Source organism: Numenius arquata, chromosome 10, assembly GCF_964106895.1.
Source record: "Numenius arquata chromosome 10, bNumArq3.hap1.1, whole genome shotgun sequence".
In the NCBI taxonomy this organism is placed as follows: Eukaryota; Metazoa; Chordata; class Aves; order Charadriiformes; family Scolopacidae; genus Numenius; species Numenius arquata.
In genome coordinates, this window is record NC_133585.1 from 15444470 (window position 1) to 15470132 (window position 25663).

Here is a 25663-nt window from a genome sequence, read left to right on the forward strand (position 1 = left end):
TTTCAGTAGGCTAGGTCTGCTGCTGGGAGTATTGGGAGGATTTGGTTTGGGTTTTTTTTTCCTAACACGTGAGGATAGTGTTACCAGAATTAACTCACCTTGGATTGCCTTGGACAGTCACTACAGTTAACAGTAAAATAAATGGTAAATTCTTTGACATCAGTCAACACACATATAAAATAACTTCTCCTTGAAGCAATGCTTAAAGAAAGCAATCAAAAGACAAAACAGTATTCAATCAAAAAAATTATAAGCTTTTAGCTCTGTGTGTGTGTGTGTGTAGGTTCTGCCCAAACAGAAACTTTCCACAAATATGAGATTGTTTAAATGATTCATGGACTTTCACTACTTTAATTTAAATTACAGAAACATTGATAATTTTAAAAATTAATTTTCTGAATGATGTACTTTCTCTGCTGTAGCTTCTCATTGGTCGTTTGGAACAGTATTTCTTATTATCTGCTACTTAGGCTTGTTGTACTGGACAGCGGTGCCACTGATCCATCCTTATCATGAGCAGTAACAGAGAGGAACACCCCCACTGGTGAGGGGCGTTGCTGCTGGGAATATCATTACAGACGCTGGGTGATGAAATGGTGAAATGGGGAGCCTTCACTTTGCAATGTAAACTGTCACATTTTGATGTGCAGATTACGGAGCCTTATCTGCAATACTGAGTTACAACAGCTTGAATATCTTCTAAGTTTAAACCGCAAACCTTAGTTGATTAAAAATATGTTTCTAATGCTAGAGGACCTTTAAAGATGTTGAAAGAGATTATAGGTGACTGAGTGCAAGGCACCTGGAGTTATTTTAAATAAATTTGTGTAATCTTATATAGCTTCTATATTGCTATAATACAACACTACATACTAAGACTTCAGCAAATTTTCCAGGAGGTCCTTCTTGCTGTTTGTAATTCAGAGAATGAGATGAACCTTAGCATCAGCATGTTAAGTGTGCTGGGCCTGACAACATGATGTGGATTAGAAAGTTTCATACTGTAGTAAGCCAGGTACATACTGGAGGCACAAGAAAGCTCCTTTTTGGACAAGCTGTTTCTGACATGATGGATGTTGCCTGATATCTTTCAAGAAGCAGTAAGGAATTAGTTTCGATAAGATTCTTGGGAGTTCAGGTAAAAAGTTACTTTGCCTACTAACTTTTTACCTACTAACCTGCTCCTTACAGCACGAGATGTAAGCAGTGGGAGGGGGGAAAAAAGACTTCTGATACATCTGCTTACAGGCCTACTGCTGTGATCTTGAATGGTGGAGGAGTGTCGTGCAGGTAGTTGAGAATGGTGTGGCAGGGTCTTTGTTCTTACTCACACCTGGCCTGTAACCCCAGAGGAGAAGCTGGAAGATAGCTTGATGAGAACAAAACCACTATGCCTTGAACTTTCTTATGCTTTTCTTTCTGATACAGTGCTAAATTCCTCATGCTCTACTGATAAAGTCCATCTGGGGTAATACCTGTAAAATGTTAACATTTAGCCTTACAAAGAAGTATGGTCAGTAAGGTGTTAACTGACTGACCAGTAGGTAATATGCCATTTATATAATGGTGCAAAAATACATAGTAAAGTATCCTATGTATTGGACATTCTGAGAGAAAGAGATGAACTGGTATTAGTTCAGTTTCCAAAACATCAATATCAGTTATTCTTTTAATTCAGCTCTCACTACTTCTGAAGAATGTCTAACATCAGTGATCACTTCAGGAAAGCATTCATATTTTTCCTAATTATTCGAAAAAAATCTTTCAATGGTGGTGTAATATTAGCATGTGGAGCTATTCATTCTTTTTTTTTTTTTCCTTAGCGAGGGCATGCAGCTTAAATTACATGAACATTACTGACTGTAGGAATACTTCTCTTTGTACTGCTTGAATTACTGCTAATAAAACCAAACGCAAACTAATGTCATGCTCCTAACTATGAGAAGAAAGCTTTCGTTTACTTCATTCCTGTTGTTCTGCTGAGACATTGTATCTGAGACTTACTTCTTTACAGCTGGGAACAATTTTTCATATTAAAGTACATGCAAAAGTACTCTAGTACTTAATTAGAGGAAAAAACCTACTCTGTCCACTAAATGATCTTTGTTGCTCTCAGTCTTGTTTCATCAGTCTTGAATGTTGTAATTCAGCTGGTCCCAGAGTTTTAAGTATATCTTGCAGTTTGGCAGCAGCAGGGGGAGTAGTGTAGCTTTATTTGGGGGCTCTCCATGACCAATGCTGGAGTTAGTTGATTATTAGCCCAGAACAATGCTCTTCAGGCTCAAAAATCAGCTCATGTTAGGAAATCTTCCACTTCTGTCTCTCTAGGTGAGCTAGAAACATTATTCTGCAAGCTTTGCCTTGCTGCACTTCTGTAAAGCCCAAGTCCCACAGATGCAGAAGCGTGCCTGCTACTAGTAAATTATGATCACATTTTGCTCGGGCTTTTTTGTGTCCTGGTGCGGAAACAGGTCAGGCCAATTAGACTCACAGTCATGAGGCTGGAAGGGATCTCTGGGACATGAGGTGGTTCAGCTGCCTGCTCAGAGCTGGCCCAGCACTGAATGCAGACCTGGGCTTTGTCCAGGTCAGTCCTGAAAACCTGCAAGGATGGAGATCCTTGCACCTTTCTGGGTAACCTATTCTGATTCTTCATTATCTTCATAATGAAATATTTTTCCTTATGCTGTCCTGTACTAAGGTATTGTAGGTCCTTTCCAACTGAAATTATTCTATTCTGTTCTGTTGTATTTTATGACCATTGTCCCTTGTTCCTCTGCCATGCACTTCTGTAAATAGTCTGGCTCATCTCACATTTTATCGTGTGCTTTGACACCTCCGTTTGTCACCTCCATATTCTATTGTAAAACAGGGTTTTTTTCCCACTGTTTTATTTATTTCATAGATTTCTTACTGAAGTCTCCAGTTGAATGTTTTTGGTCAGTAATACTCTCTCAATAAAATATCATCAAATGTTCCTATTTTTTGTAAGACCATTGCATTGTTCGTTCATGCTCAGTTATCCCCCATAACATGTACATCCTTGTGTTTCCTATATGGAACTGCCTTCTGTATTACAAATACACAGACCTTCCCTGAAACAGTAGTGTCAGGTCCTCATATGTGTATCATTGTATTGCAGCAAACATCTTAGACTTTTTTTTTGGTTAGGGAAGGAGTCAGCATAGACAGTAAATTTGAAAATGCAGTCAAGTACAGGGTGGAGAGCAAATAGCGCAGTAACGTGTATCTGTACTCATCTTAAGCAGAAACTGATTTTAAAATTTAATTACTGTGCAGTCTAGTATCATGTTGGTCAAATCTAGATTCATGGATTTTTTTTCACCTTTATATTTCTGTTGTTTTTACTTGCAAGTTAATTTAATCTTGTGCTGCACATAATATGTCACTATGTTCCCACATGAATTTAAGATAAAAATATTACTTTCCTTGTATCTGCCTAGCTTTTCTCTAGTGAAAATGTGTTAGGGTATTGTGTGGCTGCCATGTAATTATAGCTGTGTTACATTTTTGGCATTTGTTGAATTAATCCCTTGCATATTTTCTCAAAATAGTACTGTTATTTAGATAAGTTACTGACAATAAAATAAACCTTTTAAAATTATATTCATATATACATATGTGTGTGTAGGAAGAAGACCGAGATCAGGATGCTGTAGGTGAGAAGAAGATTATTAACCGGACGTTTCTTTCTCTTTCCCAAATTACTGCTTTGTCAGAACAAAATGTAGAAGGAGTTCAAAAGTAAGTGGCAATGATAAGAATGCTAGAACCAATATAATAATGAAATAGAAATTATAGACTGTTTGTTAGAACTCTTTTGTGAAGGTTACATCATTACTCTTAAATTGCTCAGTTAAATCTTTAATATGAATCACGAAAGACAGGAAAAAATACTGTTGATCTCACATCCACTTTTTTTACTGTATTCCTGTATCTCTTGATTTTTCTTTGACTCTGGGGTTTTTTTCCTACTGATATTTCACATTGATATGATTTCTGAGTTTACAATAGTATTAAATAGGCTGTAAATTAAATACTGAGATGTAAATATGAACAGGCCAATACTGAGCTTTTTTTGTAAGTCTCACTCGGTAACTTTTTTGCTAAAACATTTAAGATTCTGTACTGTAACATGAGTTATTGAAAAATTGGAAAGGTTTTAAAAGTTCAGAAAGGGATGGAAAGATTAATAAGGTATTAGTAGGTAGCCATTATAGTGCACTGGGGAAATAAGAGGCAGCCAAAGACTTCTGATGTAAGCCCGTCTTGTCTTTCCTGTAGCAACACTCCCTTGTTATTAGTGGTTAATAGCAGCTAAATTTAGGAGGCCAGGAGTTCAACCCGAGACTCTAGACTTATATTTTAAGGATGGGATTTTTCAGAAGTGCCCAAATTATTTAAGAGCACATGTATCCACCAGCAAATTCTTAGTGAATTGAAAGTCGAAAGGCTGGTCCACTGGACGAGTTTTAGGGTAGGCGGGAAAATAAAAAATCCAACCTTGTGCCTCTGAATAGATAAACCATTAATTGGGGTTAAAATATTATTCATGAAATGTATTCTCTTCCTCCAATTTGTCACTACTCTGAGGAAATAAAAGTTTTTCCTGGGATTTTTTTTCAGAAAACTGGAAAGGAGGTTTGATCCCATCAAATAATAAAAAATAAAATTACTTTCATTTACGGTTTTCTCTAGTTCAATAGACCTCTTATTTTAGAGGAGGCTGAAGCATACAACTCGCTGGAGACTAAAATGTATTTAATGATGCTATTTATTGTGAAACTTTCTCATTAAGATGTAAAAGCATTGAAAGAGTACGTTTCCTCTCAGTCTCAGCTGATCACATACCTATTTTTATGTATATATATACACTGTACAACTGGAACGTAAAGTATATACTGCATCTGACTGAATAAAAGGACAGTTACAGAGTGTTTTATGCACTCTAAGAAGTTTAGTAGCAGCATTGAAATTTTGTTAGTTTACCACAGTGCATCATGTCTGTACAGAAGAGCAGTTTGAGGACCACAGCTAAGGTTAGAAAATCAGAATAGGTCTGATTCATTATGAGAATTTTGATGTCCTGTGTTCCCATCTGTCATGGAGTTTTATACGGCTGCCCATCTCCGTAGGACTTGAGCACCTTCCGTGAAGGGAGGAATAGCAATCAAGTTAACTAGGAAATCTAAATGCCCCAGAATTTCCCAATCGTTTATAGATGCTGTTGTGAGTGATGTGCCTTACAGAACATTGAAAAGATGAGTACTGGCATTGTTAGCAGCATCAGAGAAAATCTAAATCCCTGAGAAGCTCTGATTACGAAAACACAGAGTTGGCAGAAGCTTCAGAAAGAGAGGATATGGACTGTTTCAAACCTTGGAAAGTTAAGCTGGCCACGTTCCACTTCTATTTCAGTACACAGTTAAGTGTTTTTAACTGACTTGCATGTGTTCAGCTGTACAAATTTGTCATGCAGAACAAAGGAATACATGTTTTAAACAAAACTGATTGGATTATATGCTTTACTTTGTTAGCTATTGAGGGTTTAATTAAAAAAAGAAACTCATCTTATTTGACAGTGTATCTCTACTGGCTTCGTGAAAACCCTGAAAAACTAATGGTTGCCTATCAGTAGGTCTGAGATTAATGCCCTTCTTAGGCAAAATGAGAAGCAGGGTGTGGGGGGAAAGACTTTGCTCTTTTACAGGGGAGTAGAAACTGCGATCACAACTGGCACCTTATCGTCAGGTATAGTTAAGAAGCCAAGGATTGCTTTAATGTGAAACTTAACTACCTGAGACATGGCTGATGTTGTACTGGAAGAACTGCAAACTGAAGCCCTAGCCCTGATCCCTTCTTCATGTGGAAAAATGTGCACAATTATTATAAAAGACATAACTAATTCTGTGTTTGGATAGAGTAGACATAAATGTGTCAGCAACAGCATGGTCTCCTACAAGGGAGTGTATTTTTTCATCACTTTTTCAAGTTAAACTAAGTGGAAAAATTTCCACAGTATGCCAGTAAAATAGGATGCGGCTCTTCTTACATGTCTTGACCATTATGAAAGTGGAATTTAAACTTCTAAATATTTTAGGTACTTTCAGTAATTTTATATTATATTATTTACATTAATTTTCAAATGTAATTTTTCTTCAGAGGCTACATGAAAAATAATCTTGAAAAGGAAACAAGATCTTTTTAGTACTGTAAAACTGTCTCAATCAGAGTGAAAGAGTGGTAGTAGAACATGGAGATTAATTCTTCCATTTCATCCTACTAACTCTTTCCTGAACAAACACTGATTTTTCTCTGGAATTTTCAGTATATTTCTTTTTGGTTTTTGTAATGCCCTTATTTTTTAATCATATCTTAACATTTAAATGATGTCTGTGGAAACCTGTAGGTGTGTATTTACTTTTTTCAGTTGATATTTCCTCTGAACATAATTGTTCATATCTAGAAATCGATGTAGCTAAGTTCCAGGAAGATATATACATATATGTATAGTATAATAACAGTGAGTATTATACTGAGACTGAGTTAAACATTGGATCTGCAATTTATTTTTTAGTTTTATTATTTTACTCTGCAATTTATTCTAGAAAGCTGGAAGAATTTCTGAATTTCAAACAATTAAAGACATCTTTGAAAGAAGCTATTTTGCTAGATTATTATACTGCGGGATTTTGGTGGGCTAAAGAAAGGAACTTCAGTGTTACACAGCTCTCAGGATTCATGAATCTATTAAATTTCCTGTTGGAGAACCTCAGTGGTAAGTATAATTAAAAATTGTAAAATAAATATCTGAAGTGGAAGGCCAGAATGTTTTCCAGTCATTTTAATAAAGTGATATTTAATTACAAGTAATTGTAAAATTATTACTTTTCCTCTTGAATGTTGGCATGTTGTACCTCGTACCTGAAAATAATTCTTATTGGCAGACATTAAACTTTCGTTAGGGAGGACTGTAGTCTTTTTAGCAGTATATCCCTCATTCTTTCTTTGTACAGTATGTGGTTCAAAAGGGCTGGGTCCTGAGGAGACCTCGTCTTTGCTATGGTAAAATAAATAACAATTGCAGTAGAGTAAGAGCAAGGAGCTCCTAAATTCCAATTCTAGCTGTCTCAGTGACTGACTCACTGTAGCCTTGGGCACATTTCTTTGCTGTTTGAGATATTCAGTACATCCTGTAGCATTATAACAGGTGAATTACATTTATTTTATCCTTGGAGGTCAGCTCTCAAGCAGCTTTCTATATGGGAAATGCTGCACTTCTGGCACAAAATATATTGGTTAACTAAAGACTGGTGAGAGAAGTAAACTGGAGTCGCTGCCGAAGATGAAAAATGACAATGGAAGGACTGTAGCTCCTGTGGCTACGAGGAAATTTGCAACAAAGCATGTAGCTGGGGTCTAGTGGGAGCAAAATAGCCAGAAAAAATGGTAGCAGCGTCCTCTAAAACCCATTTTTCAGAGCTCACAATGCTTACTTAACATTCACTTTGAAGGTGATAATGTTGAGAAAAGTCCATCCCAGAGGAAGAGCAAAAGGACTCAGCGGTTCCATTCAAAGAGAAGATGAATATTTAAAATCAAGCTCATAATAGTTATTATACTCTTTCATTGTAATTTAATTCAAGGGCCTTTCTGACTTGGAATTTTGACAGAATATGTACGTGCTTTATGATCATTGGAATTCCAGTTGTCCTTCCTGTCTCCACTGAGAAAGTATCTTAACATATGCTAACTATATTAATATAACAATGGAGAAGAATGGAAACATGTCAGAAATTAGTTTTATGAGCCTGTATGCAATGCCTGTGTACTAGACAGGCTGGTAGCACAACCAATTATTAAAGCTGACTGATGTTTCTCAGGAATGTGATCTTAGTTGCATAAAGCTTTGCCAGACTTTAACTCTTTAAGCCGAAACTTTCCATGGCAATGTCTGCCTCTGATTAATTTTTATATATAAAATTACAACTAAAACAGTTCAATGAGCTTGCAGACAGAGGCGGTGGGGAAAAAAGATATTATTTTGTTCCTTTTTTTTTTTTTTAACAGCTTTAATACCCCAGTGCTTTGAAGTAAAGAAATAAGGTTTGGCAAGCAAGTGTTGTGAATTTGCTTTTTGCTGTCCTGTGAAAATCCTTTCGGATTTGGCTAAGATACATGACTTTTAGGGAAAGAAAATGCAGTTTGTAAATGCTTACAGGAGACTTATATTTTTTTCACAGCTAAGTTCCTCGAATAATCCATCTTATAAAGTATGCTGTAGCCCAGGGCTGAGATGAATTTCCTTGTAATTACTGTTCTCAGCCCGTGCGAGTTCCAAGCCCAAACTTTTCAACGAAGAGCAAAATGCTAATATCTTCTATATTAATGACTGCTGCTTTTCTGTTCCCTACACTGGACCCACATGGCCTGGAGAATCAAAATGATTTGACCATAGTAGCAAGAATAGCATGGACCAGAAAGAATGGATTTAGAGAAGGAGGGTAGTGGAAACTCATTTAAGGGTGGTAAAGGAGAGGAAAAACTCCTTACTCTCTGGTAAAGAAGAGAAAAGGAGGAAAAACTGAGGTTTGGAAACCGGATGCTTTGGTCAACTGGGAGCTGGGATGAATCACTTACATGATTTGGTTCATCTTCTATTCATTGAGGGTAAAGTGCTCCTTATCTCACACAACTACTGTGAGACCCTTTCTAAGAGAGATAGCTGGGTCTGAAAATCAGTTACGCAGAGGAAAGAGAAAATTTTGACCAGCTGGTGACAGACCTGGGCCTGGGTCTTCTTCACTTCTCATGATCGTGTTATGTGTCTTCCCTTCCCTACTAACTGTGATATTTCTGGTTCTATTGCCCTTTCTCACTTCCCATGCTTCTGCTCTATTCCACTCTATTTCTTCCACATTCTCTGTATTTCTTTCGTGTTTCTTCCATTATGGTTATTTATATTGTGCTGCTTCTGTTACTGAAAACTGAGATGAAATTTTCAGGGTTTTGATTGCTGTACCACTAAAGGGCAAAACTATAAAGACCTGAATCCTGTAAGTTTTTTAATTTGTTTTCTGTACAAAGAACCAAGGAGCAGATCAGTAGAGAATTAAAACAAGAAGGAAAATAGATTTATTTTGCCACTGGTGGATGTTTCTCCATTTTCTACTCTAGATTTTTTTAGACTTAAAAAGAACAAGTAAATTATGTTCAAACTTCTTTTTAAACTCCACCATGGTTCTAGTCATGGCACAGACTGTGTGCAAATCGGAAAGATGAATCCTTTTTTAAAGGTTCACTGATATAAAATGAACACTGATATAGTTCAAATTTTTCAGGTGCAAAAATGTCTCCAAGTTTGATGATACATGCAGAATATTGTGCATATTCATGTTTAATCAGTTATGACTGTAAGCACTTAAAGAAATGGTTACCCTTTTTAACATCTGTTCTTGTAGTACTGGTTTATTCAGAAGAACAATATTTTACAATACATAAACAGTAGTAAATTTATTTCAAAGATTAACATACTATGCATCTCAAATTTACATACTATTCTGCCTGTGGTTATCTCTGCATAAGAGGCCAAGCTGTAGTATTTTAAACAACCATTATTGTGATCCTTACATTATGAAGGTGGATCAGTGATTTTGAGATGGAATTTTAATGCATGTTTTATTGATAAGAATAATGGCAACAGGAAAAAAACATTTGGCTGCCGTTCTTTTTTAAGTTTCTTCATGGCTCATAATGTAACTTCTTAAGCTTCAAGAAGTCTTACAATTAACACGGACCAAAAAAACCCTACCTCACCCTGTCACGTTTATACTTAGTTTTTTTTTTGGGGGGTTTCTTTGCAGACAAACATATGACCTTAGGAGATAATTTAAAAGAACTTGGAAAAGCAATGGCTGGAATAGGAGAAACTGATTCAGAAAGAAGCGGTGACTTGAATTGCTTCAGCATTGAGCAAGCCAAAGCAGTCATTGATTACTTGAATATCAGGTATTTATTTCTACAGGATTATTTCTTATTTTAATGATTTCATGTGGTAGGAAATTGGCTGCAGTTATTTAATTGGATATGTTCTTAGTGTGCAAACATAATGCAGATACCACACTTTAAAACATTAAAAAGAAGAGAGAATATGCAAGTGGCAGTAAAGATCTGACCTCAGATGTCAAAGCCCACAAAATAAATTTAGACTGGAAGTTTATCAAAATGTAAGATTGTGCTGAAAAGCTTCCTTCAGGGTTTTGTTTTGGGTGATAAAAGGGAAAGAGAAGATTGGTATATAGAGAACATTCTTGGTTTGCTCTTAAAGCATTCTATTTTTGGATTGCAGCTGAACAAAATCCTAGATCTTGTCTATAACTTTAAGTATTTGTCTGTCCTTGACAGCTCTAGTGGACTTCTTAAATGGTTTAAAGTTATGTACTTTACAGAATTAAGGCCACAGTGATATACGAGTCACAAAATGTTACATTTCAAAGTTAGCAAAAGTTCAGTAGCTACATGAAAAAGTTTCGTGGCAGGTCTCAGTTTTTAAGTGGAGACACAGAAAGAGATGCAAACAGCAGTAATTCAGTTATTTATCTGAGAGAAAAAAATGAAGGGTCTAATGGCAGCCAATCACACCTCTCCATGTAGTCTTAACTATACAGTAATGTATACAGATTTTTCTCCACTGAAATACCATAGTTAGGGCAGTGGCTGTACTCATATACCACTGTTTCCAGTACATGATGGACAGAATGGTTCTCAAGCTGTTTTATCACCCATGAATCTGGAGGGGCAAGGAGATGGAAAATGGAAAAGGTACTATTGTAATATATGCTCATACACTGTACTACATCTGTACCTTTCAGTCTGTTTTCTGACCTGAACAGTGCCTTAGAGTGTGTTCTTGGATGCAGAAAATTATTTGCTCTTGAAGACAGACAAAAGTACTAGGACAGCTGATAGCATTCCAGTTTAGGGTACTCAGATTCAGACTGGGGATTTAAACCCATCACAGGTTATTTGTCTTACAATTGGGCTATAAAGTTTGTCTCTTTCTCCTGCTCTCTCTTTTTTTTTTGTTTATTTTTTTCATATGAAAATGTAAAAAAATTCAGGTTCCTCCTGTATGAAATGAGAACATCTCTTTAAATCTCAAATTTCTTTAGTCTAGGCAAACCAGTGTGCTGCCAAGTATTAGCCCTAAACTAAAAGGAAACTTGGCATTTAAGATGTTTCACTCAACTTTTTTCACTTCTCTCTTCCTGTCTGTGCCTTTTGTGTATTTATTTGGAACAAATGTTCTTTCCACATAACATGTCTATAGCTCTTGTGTAAATTATCTATTGAAAGATACTTTGTCCATGAAATAATTCCTTCACAGTCTCAAGAATTTCATACAAGAGATTAGGTGCTCCATCTTACTACCACCGAAGTATTAACTGGGCAGGAATACAATCGAGCCAGAAGAATTTTTCAGCAGAATGGTATTGTGGCCACCAAATACATGGTTGTATGTTCAAACTGCTCAACTTATTGCAAGTATGTGCTGTTGCAAGGTCATGGATATATACATATACACTAAAGTGTGTCGTATGTGTCCAGTTTATACAACCCATTATTTCAGTCATTTGAATGTTGTTTTTTTTCCTAAATAAGAACTTTATCAGCACACTTCTTATGTGGGTATATTTTGAACTTTATGAACTTAGAAATAGATTGACTGAGTTTTATTACAATTCAAATTAATGTATTACTTCAACATTTTTTCTTGTTCTTCACTTTTTTTGTTTAATTTTAAATTGGAGACCTACCGCTTTTTTTTCTACTCAAGATAGTATGACATGTTTTAGTTCAGATCACATTTTACAGATGAGCTATAAACCCATGGGATTTATAATGGAAATGGGGACAAATGCTTAACCACATTGGCACAACCTGTGCAGCAGCTATAATGACACCTTCAGGTTTGGTGGAAGGTGACAGTTATCGTCTTTTTATCTTGTCTCCTTGGGCAAACACACATCAACATAGCTCTTGACATTTCCTTTCAGGAAGCAGTGGAGCTAGGGAAATATGTCATTGTTAATCACCTTCAAATTCTCATATGACATCATAAGAGGGTCTATTCTTAACTATCTCACTTGCATGACTAAAATTATTTTTGTGTAACTTCTAAAAATGTTGGTATGGAATTTTTTAATTGTTCACAACAGATGTAATCAAAAAAGCATTTTATATAATGCCTGATAGAAGAAGAAAGTGTTGTTTCATTAGAATATATAAAAAAGTTTGAAATGTTACATTCTTCCAGTGCAGTTTGAAAGATACATATCTTATTTCTCATATGTATGTCTGTTCTCGTATGTTCTTATGTGTTTTGTGTTTTCAAATAATCCCTGCTAGAATTTTACCAAATAATGGGTGTGCATGTGAGGGGATGTGTGTTTTCATAAATTGGTGTGAGTCATTTCCAGGTTAAGTCCTGAAGTCTGCTTTGGTGAAGTACTGCAATAAAAATTTATGGCAAATGAAGTGGCAAATATTGTAACAATTTAATTGCTTATGTGGTTTGGGGGAAGGAAACTTGTAGTTTATGATAGCCAAATTTCTTATGCAAGTTCATAAACAAATTTGTTTTTAACTAATGGTAATTGAATCACTGGATTAAATGTAACTGTAGAATAAAACTTTTATATGGCACTTAAAGTGCCAAATGTTCAATGAGGCTGCCGTAATGCTTTTCACCAAATTAGGAAATGCATCTGTACATATGTGCAAAAACGTCTGCACCTATTCGGGTAAAATTTATTTGAAAGTTTCACAGATGCATTTGACTAACTGCTGGAAGGTGTGGAGTTGTCATGTAAGAGAGGCAGGCCATGCTGCCATTTTAGTCTCCTAGTTCTGAGCTGCTTTCATGGGCTGGAAGAACCACTGCTGTACATTAGTCGGCACTTAAGCAGTGCTTAAATTAGAGCAACTTGCCCCTGGTCTGCAGTATTTCATGGAACCTCTGGTACAGTGGCAGCATGTAAGCGCTGGTGGTGATTCAGGGAAGGACAGTCAGCTAAAATAATGTGTGCTGAGCATCGACTCCCACAGCTGGCTTCCCTGTTACCTCCCAGAGCCAGGATTGTATTTCAGACACCTACCTCTCTCTTCGCACACAGCTGGCTGGTCGAGCAAGGAGTGCTGGCTGTGCCAGGGTGCAGGGCTGCTCGGTTGGTTGCTGTGGGGCAACACCAGCCCACCTGTGGGAGCTGGGGCTCTCTGAGAGCAGCCTGTGCTGGGTTGTGTGGCCAGGCATTGGCATTGTAAATGCATTTTCATAGCATTTGCATGATATACTGCAGCTAGTAGCAGCGTCTTTAGCTGGATAATTGTGTATGTTGGGTGTAGTAATTACTTTCATAGACCCATAGAAAAATTGAGGTTGGAAGGGATTTCTGGAGGCCATTTGGTCCAAAGCCCTCCTTAGCAGGCTTCAGTACTCCAGGTGTGGCCTTACAAGTGACAAGCAAAGAGGTATTGCTCTCCCAGGTGATGGCTCTCTTAAGAAAAGAGCTTGTGTCCTGTCCTTAGCCAGAAAGCACAGGAAACAGTTACAGAAGTTCTGTGCAAATATTGCAGCATCTTTCTTAGGTACATCAGCCAGGAGTCTGATAAACTCTTGGAACCATTCTTCAACCTGGACTTGCTATGAAATCGCAGAGCTGTGTTTTAAATCATAAGTCAAAATGACATGATAGAAGCCAGAAGTTCTGTATCAAGATTTTAAGAGGACAAATAATTGTAACAGATGGACTGTGAAAACCAAACCTTTGATTAAACAAATGACATATCATTGATCATCAGGAAAGGGAACACGGAAAATTATTTAAAACATGTGAAAGGGAAAGCCATGTATGTTTTAAGGAAGATAAATATTTTAGGCCATTGAGAAAGTCTGCTTAAAGTTACTTTTGTTGTAATACACAAAACTCCAGTGGGTCAATCTAGTTTTTTAGTTTTTCTTTGAGGCGATGATGATGATTCTATGATGATGGTGAATTCTATGATTCTATGAAATACTATGTTGATTTTGAAACATGACCTTGACAGAATAAGTGTTTCCATTCTTTGTTGTTTTGGTGTTCCAAGATCAAACTTGCTCACTGGACTGGCAACCCATTCCAAAATCTGAAAGCTGATTTGGCTTTGTTTCCCTCTTCTCCACTGTTGCTCATATTTAAGGAATAAGTATCCTGGTGATAAATGTTTCAGGAATTACTTTTTCAGAGTAGAACTTGTCTTCTCAGAGTTCAATCTCATAAGGACAAAATGGATGTATTTTTAAGTATCATACTGTATTTTCGATGGTCATCTGTTAGTGAGTCCTGTAAATTAAATATTCTGCATATTGTACCTGAAGTTAAACAACCGTTTATTTTTAAAATTGCAGTATTACCATGCTGGAGAGTAACTCTTAGTTTAACAGAATTTTTAATATTGTTACCGTTCCAAAGATTTACAGCAGTAATAGTACTATATTCTCTTGTTTTCCAGCTTATTTAAACACTATAAACTATATGAATACCTATTCCACAGTCCTAGAGAAGAACTTGTGATAAGTAATGAGGTAAGTCATTTATATAGATGGAACTCATTATGCAGAGTTATTTAATGAATGCACCATGGCATATGTTTTATATTGCTCAAAGCAACTTCATGTCAACATTACTGCATTACTAACGTAAAATGGCTGATTAAAGAATACAAGTTAGATGTTTTGATCCTTATATTCAAAATTAATTTTGGATTTCAAAAAAGTGTAAATGCATTGCTTGGTTAAAATGTTAGCTGCGTTAAATCAGGAATACTTTTGAGTATGTATTTATAAGTCGATGCATGTAATTTGAATTAGCAATGCAAGAGTCTGACTCTATTTTTAAATATGTAATCAAAATCACAAAAGGTTGTGTGCCAAATCTAGTCTGACCACAATCCTAATATTTATGTATGTGTGTGTATGGACAGAGTTTTGTTTCTACTGTAGCCACCAATTGTTAATTTATGCTGACTGTAAAGAAACAAGGTAGCTAGAAATTCAGTGGTTTGAAAGCATTCAGTTAATAATGGTGAATTGGCTTGACTGTAAACTTTGCCATGCATTCTAACTCAGATTTGAAAAAATGCATAGGAAAATACATTGATGCAGGATGTGGCCTTTAATCAAATGGACAGATTCAATTCATCAAATAAACCTTCCTTGAGCTTAACTGTGCATTTTAAGGATACATGTTACGATACATTGAGAAGGATTTACATTTTTAATTTATATTAGAAGACAACTGGTTGCTCAGAGAGACATGGTAGTGTCTGATGGCGCATATAGTAGTGCCATAGTATGATGGCACATATTTTAGCTTATCAGTACCCAGTGAAGTTGAAGTTAATGCACTGGAAAATTTTCTTTGCACTTTAAGCTGGTGGTTTGACTCTGTAAATGTTGTGGGATAATTTCTTCCTCCGTTGCTTTTAAATAGTCATATTATAAAAAAGAAGAGCTCTTCTTGACAGGGATGCAAATATTTGGAAATTATTCTAACCATTTGTAAGGTGAGTTAAAATTCCAACTATGATGAAATCAGTGACAAAACTGTCATTATGTAAGGAGAGCAGGACTTCAGCGTCACTGTGTTAGGGCTGATTTTTATATTAGCTAATCAGATCAATGGCTGATTGGCACTTTCTAATTGGTAAAATTATTTTTAATGAGGCTTTGATTAAGTAATTTCTTGTGTAAATTTGGGTAATGTATCCTATCAGTTGTAGACTAGCTTAAAAGAAATGTCTTTTTGTTTTCTTAAAACCCATTTCTGGGTGGCTGAGATCAGTGTAAACTGTCCCAGCCACGGAAAAGTGGTTGCTCTGCACAGTCCATCTGCTGGGGAGGACCACCTCCACTGAAGGTACCGCCTCCACTAAGGAATGGCAGAAATGTGTTTCTGTGAATTACTTTGGTGATGATCCATCAAAGGAACAAGTGCAATCTACAATTATAACTGTCACAGAAAACTTTATGACAATTTTTAGCTGTAACTCTTAAGGATATTTGTTACCTATGCACCGGTTCAGTTTAATCCATCTGTTTTGTGTTCAGAGTTCCATGGCAGAGTTTTTAATTTCTCCAACTGCACTGCACTGCCCAAGAAAGTCAATACTTATATTCCTGTAGAGTTTCTTTTGATCAGTAAGTAACAGTTTCAGGCATTGAAGCTACACATACAAATTTATGGCATTATTTGTGCTTGCTTTATGTGTTAAAATGTGGTAAGAGGTGAACCCAACATAGACTTCAAGTTCTTTTGCTGCAACTTTGTTACATTTGGAATGCTTATCCATAAGGGAGAGCATTACCTTCTATGTTTGCATTCCCCTAGATGAACAGCTCAAACCCTGACAAGTAGGTGGAGCAGATGTGGTTTGGTTTGTATGGCCGGGAGTTGTGTGCTCTGCAGTGCCTCCGCTCAGGGAACAGAAGGGGGCAGGAGATTGACTGGAAAATCTCTGTGCTGAAAGTAGATGATAAATCTGTGCTGAAAGGCTGACTGAAGTCTTGCTACGTAGATCAATGTATTACCAAAAAAAAAGCCCATGTAGACACACCATGGCTCACAGATGGATGTGATCCTTACTGTAAGCCGAGTGCTGCTAATGCCTAAAAAGTTTTCTTTTAGCTCTAACAATAAAAGTCTGTTCTTTTGGAATGGGGGACTGTAAATTGTAACGGCCAGATTTGCCCAAATAACAAGAACCGTGTGTTCCAGGAGCTTAATTACAGTATTATCTACTTTTGCAAATGAAGACTTTGAGGCAAGTCAGTGAAATTACTTGTTTCAATTGAAATGATTTGCTTCAACTGAAATGACTTGCTCTAGCTCAGTGAGTAAATTTGTGCTCCACGTGTGCTGAAACTATTACCTACTGAATAAAAGTCCAATAACCTAATGAGAAGACCTGTTTCTTTAAAAGAGATGCAGCTAGAACAAATAAAAGCAGTACTTAGTGTCGTAATGGATATCCTTTTAGAGAAACTGCAGTGTGTGTTTTCCAGAAAAAACTTACAGCCATGGATTGTAAACTCATTGGATTTTATTTTTCCTCTAGCACAGGCAATTATACAGTGTTCTCAATCAGGTTTCCTTTTTGATCTTTCACTGCAGTTATTTCCAAATGACCCTGTCATTTCCTGTGTAGAATAAAATCAGACAAGAAAAGGGAAATGACTCAAAACTCAGATTATGCATACAATATCTGTGCCCATGCCACTTAACAAAATTTAAGTTACTTAAATGTGGCATATAACTATGGAGCTTCACAGTCTGATTAATATTCTACGTTTATTCTACGTTTGATGCAGCTAGCATAATAGAACCACCTTTGTAAAATACAGACAGTATTTAAGTCATAAAAAAAAAGTGAAGTAACAAATGCCTGGCTAATTTAAATATATTTTTATGTTGGCTGAAGCCTTTAAACCAAACTGCCTGAGGTGATCATATTGCCTAGGAAAAAAAAAAAGGTTAAAACTGAAAGACATGAATGCTTGGTTAGATGATAAAACACAGATAATACGTCTAACCTACTTTGGCAGTATTTAAAATTTAAAACTTGCTTTTCCAGCTTTCAAATCCCTTACTTCTCCTTCATTCCAGATCTACAAAGACCTACATATTATGTATGCATGAATACCTGTTAGAAAACATGATGGTACAAGGAATTACTGAGAAGTGTTAGGATTGCTAAGTAAATTCCTTGCTTTTTTTCTGTTACTATTATGAGCAGTTCCCCGCATTTAGAATGATTACAGAAGAAGCAGTGCTTAGCTGTTCTGTGGCTATGATCCAAAATAAAATGCATGTAGTGCTAACATAGCAGGGTTCTTCGGGAATATTGTTGTTAAAGATACTGGGTTTTTTTTCCTTTTGCCTGTTCTGGAGGTTTTACTCTGTAGCTGTGATTTAGTACACCTATATTAGTCTGCAATTGCAAAGAAAGCAAAAGGAGTACGGACTAAATCTTGATGTGCAGGGATTCGATGGAGCAATTCCTATTAACACATGTCAGATCTTATAACACAGTTTTAAATTGTTAATACATCTATTGTGTTGAAGTTTTTATTCTTTTCTGTTTCTATGTTCAGTAATTTATTTTGCTCTGATAGGGTGATATGTTACAGCACATCTAGTATTTTTTTTTACATTTACAAATTGTACCTTATAATGCAGTTCATGTTTTTACCACTCTCTGTTGTGTATTTTTGGATGGAATGAGGCTAAGGTCTTTTGGGATTATGTCTGCTTTGAAACATTTCCTAATAAAAATAATGTGGTTGGTAAATCTAGTTTTATTCCTAGTTGCTTTAGCCAGCCTGATGGAGTAATCTGCTATTTTATGGCCCAGATGACTAGCTAAGTTTGACTTCTTGAAATAGTAGTGTACAATGTAATTTTCTTTAGAGATGTCGTAGTGGGTCAGGTTGCAATAAAAATATCGAAGATTAAGTTTAATGGCAGTGCAGATTCAGTATTATAGCAGTCACTAGATATCATCCTCTGTACTTAGAGTTCCAAGACAGTTTCCATTAATGCCTTCTTTCCATGTACTCCTTACTTGCTGAAACATTAAGCTTTCGGACTATGTCTGGTCTTTATCCAATTGTGGGTTGGGTCTTTTTTTGAAAGTTTGAACAAAATCCCTTCTGTGTTTGAATGTAAGGGGGTGGATTGGAAGAATATACTATTTGAAAGCTAATAAAGCTTTTTTTTCAGATGGCAAAAGACCTAAAGTCTGGGACTTGACTTTGATATGTAATCCTCATTAGGTGTTGCATATTTAGATTGCTTAATCAATCATTGTTTAAACAAATTTGCTCAATGATTTCTTGAGAACTGCGTTTTAAAGATGTATGAAACCAGAACATTTCCATAAGCATATCAGTTCACGCTAGAGAGACTCATTCCCCAGCTAATGGAGTGCATGCTTTTCAAAGCTTGGAGGTTTCAAATATTTGTAATGCTTAAAACCACGGAGTTGATTTTCTGTAGCTTTGTTTTGTAAATATCACCATGGCAAAGACATCGGGACTACTTTGAAGGAAATAAGAGCATAGGAATGGAAGAGACCGTTTCAATTGTCGACTCTAGTGCAGCTTTCTCATAGGAAAATATATATGATCCTTTTCAGAAACTTGTCAAACTCCAGCTTACAAAGTTAACTTTTTTGTCTGTGCTATTCCAGTTAGAAAGCTGTCCTGGTGCCTGATTTCTTTAAGGGTTATAAAACTTCTAATTTTCAGTCTAAGTGTACTCATGACAAGCTTACGTGCATTTGTCCTCATGCCAATTTGTGCCAGTATTGACCTTTAGTTCTTGTTCCATCCCCAGTGTTTATTTTTCTAGTGTATAAAGAGACAGCAATCTTATTGTCAGCCTTCATTTAGCTAAACTAGCAAAGGCAGCCTTCTCTAATCTTTGCTTTTGGTAGGCTTTTGATACATGCATTCTTACATTCATAGCAGCCTCTAGTCATTCTCTTGGCCTTTTAGTGTAGTTGTTCCCCTTTAAATCAGTTTTATTTGAACACAAGTGACCAAACTGTACATAATATTGCTGCTGAGATAAAAGCAAGCCCTTGTATAATATCAATAGTGCTTTCTTGTTCTCTACTGGGAATAGCCTACATGATAGGTCCTAGAATCAGTCGCACAGTTCATACCTGTGTCATGTGGCTCTCTTGTCATAGGTCTGCTATTCTGATTTTCCTTTATTACTATATTTTCCAGCTGAGGTACTCCCAGTGCACAGTAGGTTTTAAAAAAATTATGTCCCTCCAATGTCACCTCAAAATTCGTCATTGAATACAAGAGTGAATATTCTTCAAGGTCATTCAGTCCCATCTGTATGATATTCCTGCCCTTTTGTGAATTGATCATCTCTCTCACATTTCTTTTGTCTAGAAAATTGGTTATCTTATTAAACTATTAAATTAGTTTGGTATTGTGTATCTTTGATGAACAAATGTTGGGTTTTATCCCATTTTTCTTTAATTTCCATGTCCTTATTTACTTTTTTTCTTCAAAACATGTTCCTCAAGCTTTTACTCCTATGAAGATCAAAACTACAGCTTCAGGAGTAGGTTTGTTATTTGACGATTATGAATGTATGAAACTAGCAAACTGGTACTTGGTCTTTTGATGTCTGAGGGGAAATTTTTGATGTCCGTTACAGAAGTGTGTAGTACCCAAGACCAGATTACTGAAGTAAACAGCTGGAGAGCCAGCGGGTTTTGTGACAAAAATCACTGATATTCAGTCCTTTGATCTTGAAGTTTGCTATGGCTGTAACCAGCGAGATCTTGAAGGACTTGTGATTAGTCTGAATGAAAAGTGGAGTCTGTTGGAATTGTATGCAGTATTACTTGAAATATTTGAAGCATATCTTGCACGGGAGAAGCCACCTTTTTTTTTCAAAGACTGTCTTTGGTGTACTCCATTGCCAATAGTGAACGTATACTGACCTTAAACAGTAACGTTTCCATGTAGGTCACGTGCTGATGGTCTTCTACAGCAATTTTAGCATTCCTGAGTTTTGGTAGCTGAACTGTGCTGCCATGAAACCCAGGGAGAGCTCTGGAGAGTTAGTGGAATTTGTAAGCTGGTGCTGAGTACTTTTACAAATCTTGCTTTAGAGAATGATTGACAAAATGTTTTTAAAATTATTTTCTTAGGAAACATCAAATACAAAACCTGCTTTTTAATTCAATAACATATGTGAAGTCATGAAAGTAAAACTTCAGGCAGGAAAAATGCCAAATAGCTGCCATAGGCTATGGCTTCATTATGATGAGCACTGTGGTTCTGACCCAGCCAGCGTTTAAACAAGTGCCTCTTTTTAAGCATTTGGGAACTTTTATTTCAATGGACCTATCCATATACACAGAGTTAAACTGAGAAGTGACTGGAGTCACATTGCTCAGCACCTTGGATGATGAAAAGGTAAAGACACTAGAGCAAAAGAAATTTTGAAGCTCATCATAACTTTTTATTTCAGTTGTACAGTTGACAAAGCATCACATTTTTTGACTGTATGATGTTAAATAAGAGAGAGAGGCAAAAACCTTGAATTGTTGGCAGTAGAACATTTCTGGAACTGTGCAGGAATTAATATATACACAGATGTGCTCTCAGGGTTTTTTAATTATTTATTTAGAAAGTGGCTTGATTTCTGTATATGAGTGGGTGTAAACATATATAGTTCTGATAAGAGCAGTAATGGCTTATTTATTTGCTGGAATGCAGGTCAACTAGGAATTGTAGGATTTGACTGGGAGGACAGGCAGTCTATGAATGACAGCATGTTTCTGCTATTCATCAGAATGTTGTAAGATCCAAATGACTAGGTGCTATATCAGAAGGCTATAGCACATATTTAGAAATATTTATCAATCAGTATGTAAATTTTAACAAAAGACAATGAGATTGGCAGAAACATATTGACTCGGGGAAATTTTAAAACGGTTAAGCAAAGTACCTGAAGGAAGGCTATTAGGATATTTTCTTTTATAGTATTCCTGAATAGCTCACTCTGTTGATGCCCTTTGGGAGCTCTTATTGCGTTACTTAAACAGCATAAAACAAAATTATTGGAGCTGAGCAAAGATGAGTAATTTTGTTTCATAGAGGATTTTGAGATTTTTGCAGTTCAATTTAATTCCAGTTTAAAACAAAAAATAAACACTTTAAACATAATTCCTATTCTTACATATCTCTGTTTAAACTCCCTTACACCAAAGCAGTGCTCTTTAAGACCGTTTCAGGGCCAAAGCTGCATCCTGGTGCCATACAGTGTAGTTGGCTCTGCTAGAGCAAGGTCCACATGATTCTGGGGTCTGTGATGTTCCCTCAGTTGTCCCTAAGGCATGTTGTTGGGGAAACGGGAATCTAGAAAGTAGGTTGCTGGGTCAGCCATCGCAGCAAACTGTGTTGAAAGAGCTTTGTATGTAAGCTAGTAAGAACCAGGTAGGCTGCTGCTGGCATGTTGGTAGAACGTAATTTGCGCAAAGTCCATCCTAATTTTTTCGGTAGTTCAAAGAACAACATTTGTAAGGCATCTGCCAAAAAAAAAAAAAAGGACATATTTTATTTGAGTTAACCCAATGAATTATGTTCACTGCAGAACAATACTATTTTCAGTGTTAAACTCTTCCACGTAACAGCATGGATCAAGGAGTTATTCAAGAAGGTACTGTGTTTCATTTATATTTTACTCATTCAAATTTAGCTACTTTTTTTTTTTTTTAATTGTTTGTCAGCAGGTAGCATTTTGGCATTTGCTTGTCCAGTGTGACTTACTGGAGGCTGGTTTGCCGGAGCAATTGCCCTATTTCCAAAATTTCCAGCACGATTTTTTGTAATTAGCAGGCAGAGATCCATGAACTTATACTACAGCGGACAACTATTTTTGTCCCCCCTACCTTTGTTGGCAACTTTTCATCATCTTGAATATTGAATTGTATTCATTAAAGTATCTGTGGAATGGACAATTGATGTGATATTTCATGGGAATGTATCCCCATGAGTGAATATTTATGAATCAAATTCATACATCTTGTGACCTTATGCTATGAATAACATGTTGACCGTATTCATATGAATAAACAGCATGGTATTTCTTTATTGTGATGATTTATAATCAATATACATTTTTATAAATTTTTATACTTTTAGTTGGTGTTATGAGGACAAATTTATTCAAAGTCTAAATAACAGACAAGTTTTGCAATCCCTTAAAGTCCCTCTTTAAAATGCGCCAGAAAGTTTGTATGTTTTCTAATTTCACCTTGAATTTTACAACTTGTCATAAGATACAGCATAAAATATTTTTACTGAGCATTGAGTCTGATGTATTTGAATATTTAATTCATGAAACGTCATTTTGATTTCCTATAAATATGCTAAGCTCAGCAAAATGCAGTGTTACTAATTAGAAAGCTGAGTTTTATAGGATGTCTGGTTGGTATGTGAGGTAACTTATATTGCTACTTAAGCTTACATTTAATAAACCTTAGCTAGGAAAATTGTTTAAATTTCAAAGAAAAGATAATAAATAAAATGAGGGCATAGAATATTAATGTGAACTGTGCCTTTATTTTGTTAAAGCATTCAAAGTTAAGTAGTGGTGGTCTGTTAACAATCTAGGGCTATTTGGCAAGTCTTGAAACTTACTCAATAATCAAAACATAAAAGGACAATGGAAACTTTTCACAATAAAAGAAAAAGGAGTTGAGTACAGAAACCAAACAAATTATTCTGTGCTTTTTCTTGGTAAGGAGGTGAACTTTATAGGAAGGGCAGCAAGCTCTGAGTTAGGGTTGCCTTTTCCTGTCTTTGTTATAAATTACATCTGTCTGTGAAGAATCCTCTCCAGTTACTTTGTGGTTCATGGCTATGGGGGAGGTGTGCATGTCTATCTGGAATGGAGCAGAGAAAGACAGATTGGGGGGAGCCTTCTTTTAATTTTACTGCTGGGTGTTTTTTTTCACTTAGGAAATGGCAATTCTTCACATAATTTGCCTTGCTTACTAAATATACAGATGGATAAAAAATCCTAAGATCCCAGCTGTGTAAATAGAATATTAACAAAACCACTATTTTCTTCAACGTTTGTATTATTTGTTCTTTGTAGCTTGCTAGACTTTTGGAAGACTTTAACACCATTTAGGTTCAGAGTAATCATTCAAAATGTTTTTTATTAGGGCTAAAATGGGGAAAACGTTTGGCAAAGGGATGGACTTTATCCAAAGCATAATGCTTGATTCTTTCATGAGAGTCTGAATACACTGCAACAATATTATAAGGCACCAGAAATATGGGAAGAAGCTGCTAAATGGTACTGGAAGGAGAGCCACGTATGAGGGCCTAGCACGCTCTTCATGTCCTCCTTTCCCTGTACCTAGTGAGCACCTAAAGAGCACAAGCTGCTGAGGTAGCCCATGTGCAGCTGTGCAGATAGGAGAGAAAGGGGCCATGAACTATACTATTTCTTTCACCATTTGATCCCAAAGCAGGAGTCATTTACAGGTTGCTAGCGACAGGACAGAGGGGAAAATTTTGTCCTTCAGCGTGGGCTGATGGCCACCTCCAGCCCCACTGAGTTTCACTATCTCTTGTTCTTCTGTTTTGGAAAATAGGTTCCTATCTGTAACTTACATCAGCCTTAACTAACCTCACGCTTTGTAAGTCTCCCTCAAATCCACTGCGTTGCTTCTAGAAGCTAAGACTCCATTATGTATTTCCAGCTATTGCACTCAGAAAACCAAGACGGAACAGGCAGACTATACTGTATCTCCTCAGGGTGGGCTTGAAAAGATGGCAGTTCATGATTCAGACTATTATCTGAAGTATTTTATGGTTTGGTTTCCCATTTCACTGTTGAAAATGCAGTAGTGAAGTCATCCTGAGTCTCTTCTTGACCAACTTAAAACAGCTGAGAAGGAATACTTAATTGTTTATACCTGATGTTTGCTTTTTCTTGTAAAAGTGGTCAGAATCTTTGGCTGACCTTAAGATTCAAAGATGATGATGTGTGTTTGTATGAACTGTATTTGCCTTCCCCCCCCTCCAACTGATTTCACCCTCAAATTTTGTCTTTGTCTCAGATTGCAAAGCCTATGTCAGAGTCTGCATAGGTTCTGCAGAGTTACGCTGCAGATGGTGCTGTGTCCAGGATAAAACCCAAATGAACATGGGTGTTTTCAGCTGAAGTACATTAACATTGTGCTCTCCACTTTTTATATGCGTGGTCCTTCTGATCTTTTTTGGGTGGTTCTACAAGAATCCAACAATATTATAAAAACATATTGCAAAAGATATTGTTACTGCTCTCAGAGCACAGAACATTTTGCATTAATTACATGGTAAGACGTGTATTACTGTATTTTCTTAGTTTTAGAATTCATGTGCTTGGAAAAAGTTCTGTTCACTCTTTGTTCCATTCAAATAATGCTACCCAAGGAACAATATCTTCTGTGCAGTTGCTCTGTAGTTTATTTTGACTCTGCGTATCAAATTTGGCTTGTGAATACAGTCTAAGGAAATGGCATAGATTCTAAGTGATAAAGACGAATGTTGCATGCTTCATTTATAGGAAGGCCATCCAAATATGGTTTCAGAGTTGTGAAAACTTACCGTGCTTGAGAAGTCTTGAATTTTGGATTGATGGAGGCTGTGGGCAAGTTTCAGGCACTAGGAGGCTGGACTTCAGGTCTATATCTTTAGATTCACTGGATGTTGTGTGTTGTGAATAGATTTGCAATACATTGCAAACATTGACAATGTGCGTAGACTCCATGTGTTACTCTTGTTTAATAAAATGGAGTAGTAATAGGGATGTTCCTTAGAGCTTATTCTACTTTGAATATCTGCCTAACATTCTCTCAGAGTTTTTCTTAGCATTCATTTTGTATTCATGACACCCATTTATCATTTTCATCTCTGTCTGCTACACATCTAGGACTCTTAATGATTTTCCTTTGTTCTGAGGAAGATACTTTGCCAGCTTTTTGTATTCTTCAGGAGTTAGGATGTAGTAGAAGA

General features: G+C 36.3%; 1 protein-coding gene across 1 annotated transcript in view; it reads left to right on the top strand.

Moving 5' to 3' along the window:
• Positions 1–2610: 2610 nt before the first annotated feature.
• CABCOCO1 (ciliary associated calcium binding coiled-coil 1) overlaps positions 2611–25663 on the top strand; it is a 47615-nt gene continuing 24562 nt past the window's right edge. Inside the window, 7 exon segments of the mRNA XM_074155120.1 lie at positions 2611–2634; positions 3653–3765; positions 6630–6799; positions 9885–10029; positions 14572–14644; positions 15898–15954; positions 15957–15977. Of these exon segments, the coding sequence (XP_074011221.1) occupies positions 2611–2634; positions 3653–3765; positions 6630–6799; positions 9885–10029; positions 14572–14644; positions 15898–15954; positions 15957–15977 (603 nt within the window).